This window comes from Aspergillus caelatus (genome assembly GCF_009193585.1).
Source record: "Aspergillus caelatus strain CBS 763.97 unplaced genomic scaffold BDV27scaffold_633, whole genome shotgun sequence".
Taxonomy (NCBI): domain Eukaryota; kingdom Fungi; phylum Ascomycota; class Eurotiomycetes; order Eurotiales; family Aspergillaceae; genus Aspergillus; species Aspergillus caelatus.
The window spans coordinates 1-2543 of NW_022475896.1; the positions used below are offsets into that span (position 1 = coordinate 1).

The window sequence follows — 2543 nt, forward strand, 5'->3', positions numbered from 1 at the left end:
TGGTAGTTGAATTGAGTGAGGCAATAAAACGCGTAATTTTTTGATGAGGTGGCCCGCTCGTTGGTGTGGCCCGCTCACCGGTGAAATACGTTATTATCTACACAAATCCAAACATGAGCTACAACAGTTCTAAGATTAACTAACAACAGATATCAATTCGTAAAATCATCATCATCTAGTAACATTCATCAAGGCTTTTCTCTAGCCATTTTATCTTTTGCTGTTGTTGAGGTTCTCCTGTTTAACCTGGGAGACATAAATCCACCATGCTCAAAACTCCCAATGTGGAAAATAAAAGAAAAGAAAAGAAAAAGAGAAACAAATACCACGCCAATTCCTCTTGTATGCCGAAAAACCGAACAAAGACGCCAATAGCTAGCAATTGCGCTCCCAACCCGAAAGTAACAAGATAAATCACAGAGACAAATCAAACGGCCAACTCTATTACAACCCCAATGGTAGAACATCAGCTTTTGTCTTGCCTGCTTTTTAGTAGGGGGGAAAAAAATAAATATGGTGTCATAACTGTACAATCAATCGAATGAAATCGAATCACAGTCAATGTGAGTCGTTGCTGGGCTGTTTGCTATGAGCCCTTTTGCGGCTAGTAGCTTCCCAAATCAGACGCTTTCGTTTCTGGTCATCGATCTCGAAGAAGGATGAGTTATCAGGAGTGTGGCTGGGAATATTTTCCGGTCGCATAGCGAGAGCGCCCGAGGACTTCATTTTCTTGAGGCTCTTGACCTTTCCAGCGTCGCTGAGTTTTCGCAGCTCTCGTGTTAGCCGCTCCAATGCAGATCCACCCGTTTTCTGGTGAGCTTGTTTCGGGGCCGGTGGCAAGGGTTTGTCTAGGATTTCTTCGGAGCTGTTGCTGCTGTGAACAGATGGGGCGTGGAACTTGTCTGCCGAGCCGAAGCTGATGCCCGAATCCACCTTCCGACGGGGTTGAGACTCCGCCTCCACAACCACCTCGAGACTGCTCTGATCATTGACCATGGCACAGTCATCGATGATTTCGTTGGTAAGCCGAAGGTACCTATCCAAAGCGTCCCGCACTAGCGGCCATCCCGTCTCCTCTCCCTCCGGTGCTCCCTGCGTAATGACCTTCTGGAGGATCTCTTTTCCATTGGGCTTATCGAAGGCCGCAATGTACCGGAAGAAGCCATCCCGTTGGGACTTGAGAATCTTAGCAGTCAACTGTGGCGTAGGGTTGACGGTTGCAGCCGTGATGGGTGGGAATAGAGTGTTAAGCATGGCAATACAATTGGCCTTGTTGTGTGGTTCGAGCAGCATCTCATTGATCAGGGTCTGAGGGAAATCATTAGTCACCTATTGAGGAAAAGACTAGGCATGGTGACTTACCCAGCGGCGTAGGCCAATATAGACTTGGGTATAGAGTGCCTCAGCAGTGCGGTTTTTGGCGCAGTTGGACTCGATCCAGGTCAAGACATTGGGCCATTTCTTTCCAAGCTCCTCTTTCTCCTTGAGATCGTCCGGCTTGATCTGCAAACGGTCCAGGGCCGCTTTCACCTCCTTCCTTCGACGAATCTCTAGATCTCTGAGATAATCAAGACCAGTCAACGCCTGAGGAAAGTCAACGTCACCCAACTCCGGGGTGAAACAGCGACGCAGAAAGGAGGTCACAAAGCTGGGAGGCAGAGAGCATGGCTGTGACGGCAATCGGGAGATCTGATGGGTGAGCAATGCCCTAAAATCGGCGGCACGATCCAAAGCATCGTCCTGGGACGACACTGAAGACTTTGGCGAGTGGGACGGGCGCTCGCAGAAAGCTGTCTCGGGAGCACGGTTGGTGGGCGGCGGCTGTCTCGTTGGGTTGCAGTTCAATGCATACATAGTGCGTAATGGAAGTTCGTAAGTACCAGGGTAACGAAGACAGTGGTCAAAGATCCAGGTCAATGCGGACCCATCTGGGGCATCCAGGAGCTCTTGTGAATTCGCCATGATGTGTAATGAATGGAGGAAGCAAGCGAAACGAGGAGTCACAATGGTATGAAGGGAAGAGTAATGTAGGTTGCGATGGCAAGGAACTACGAGGGTAAAGGAGTATAAGAAGGGAAGCCAGGCATCCAAGCTGGCGAGAATCGAATGGAAGGGGATAAGCTTAGGGATAGGAAGGCGCTTGTACGACGTGACGGGATGCAGTCAAGAACCGTACACACACATACACACTCTCTCAAAGTTGACTGGAGCTGTTCGCGCTAAGGACGATTGACATTACTCGTATGTAACGTATACGAATATGCAGAGTCGACAGAGTCAAGACCGGTTACCGAAACTCCTTATGTATAGGAGCCAAGGAGCGAGTGGTTTATCCCTTGGGTCTTCTTTGTGGTGGTGCGCGTGAGAGGGGGGTGACGTTCCTGCGGGAGTCTACCAGTGGAACCCGTTTTGTCGTCTGTGCTGGGTTGAAGTAGACTGAGTTGCCTCTCAAGTTTTCTTTGTCCTATTTGGACTATTTTGCTTTGTCGAGGACCACGAAGATTGGAACGGAGGAGTAAGGAGATCGAAGAGTAAAAAAAAAA

At 49.2% G+C, this 2543-nt stretch overlaps 1 protein-coding gene across 1 annotated transcript; it reads right to left on the bottom strand.

Moving 5' to 3' along the window:
- Nucleotides 1-47: 47 nt before the first annotated feature.
- BDV27DRAFT_139981 (uncharacterized protein) lies at nt 48-2542 on the bottom strand. The gene is made up of 2 exons (XM_032069565.1): nt 1363-2542; nt 48-1308 (listed from the first exon to the last, which is right to left on the bottom strand). Exons 1-2 carry the CDS (start codon nt 1960-1962, stop codon nt 559-561), a joined length of 1350 nt encoding a protein of 449 aa, XP_031920159.1. The 5' UTR covers nt 1963-2542; the 3' UTR covers nt 48-558.
- Between the last annotated feature and the right edge of the window lies 1 nt (nt 2543).

What these genes read in the sequence shown, in the direction of transcription:
- BDV27DRAFT_139981 (XM_032069565.1), bottom strand. Translation starts at nt 1,962, where the DNA reads ATGGCGAATTCACAAGAGCTCCTGGATGCCCCAGATGGGTCCGCATTG. An exon ending in ATATTGGCCTACGCCGCTGG is followed by an intron (nt 1,309 to 1,362) that starts GTAAGTCACCAT and finishes GATTTCCCTCAG; the next exon opens with ACCCTGATCAATGAGATGCT.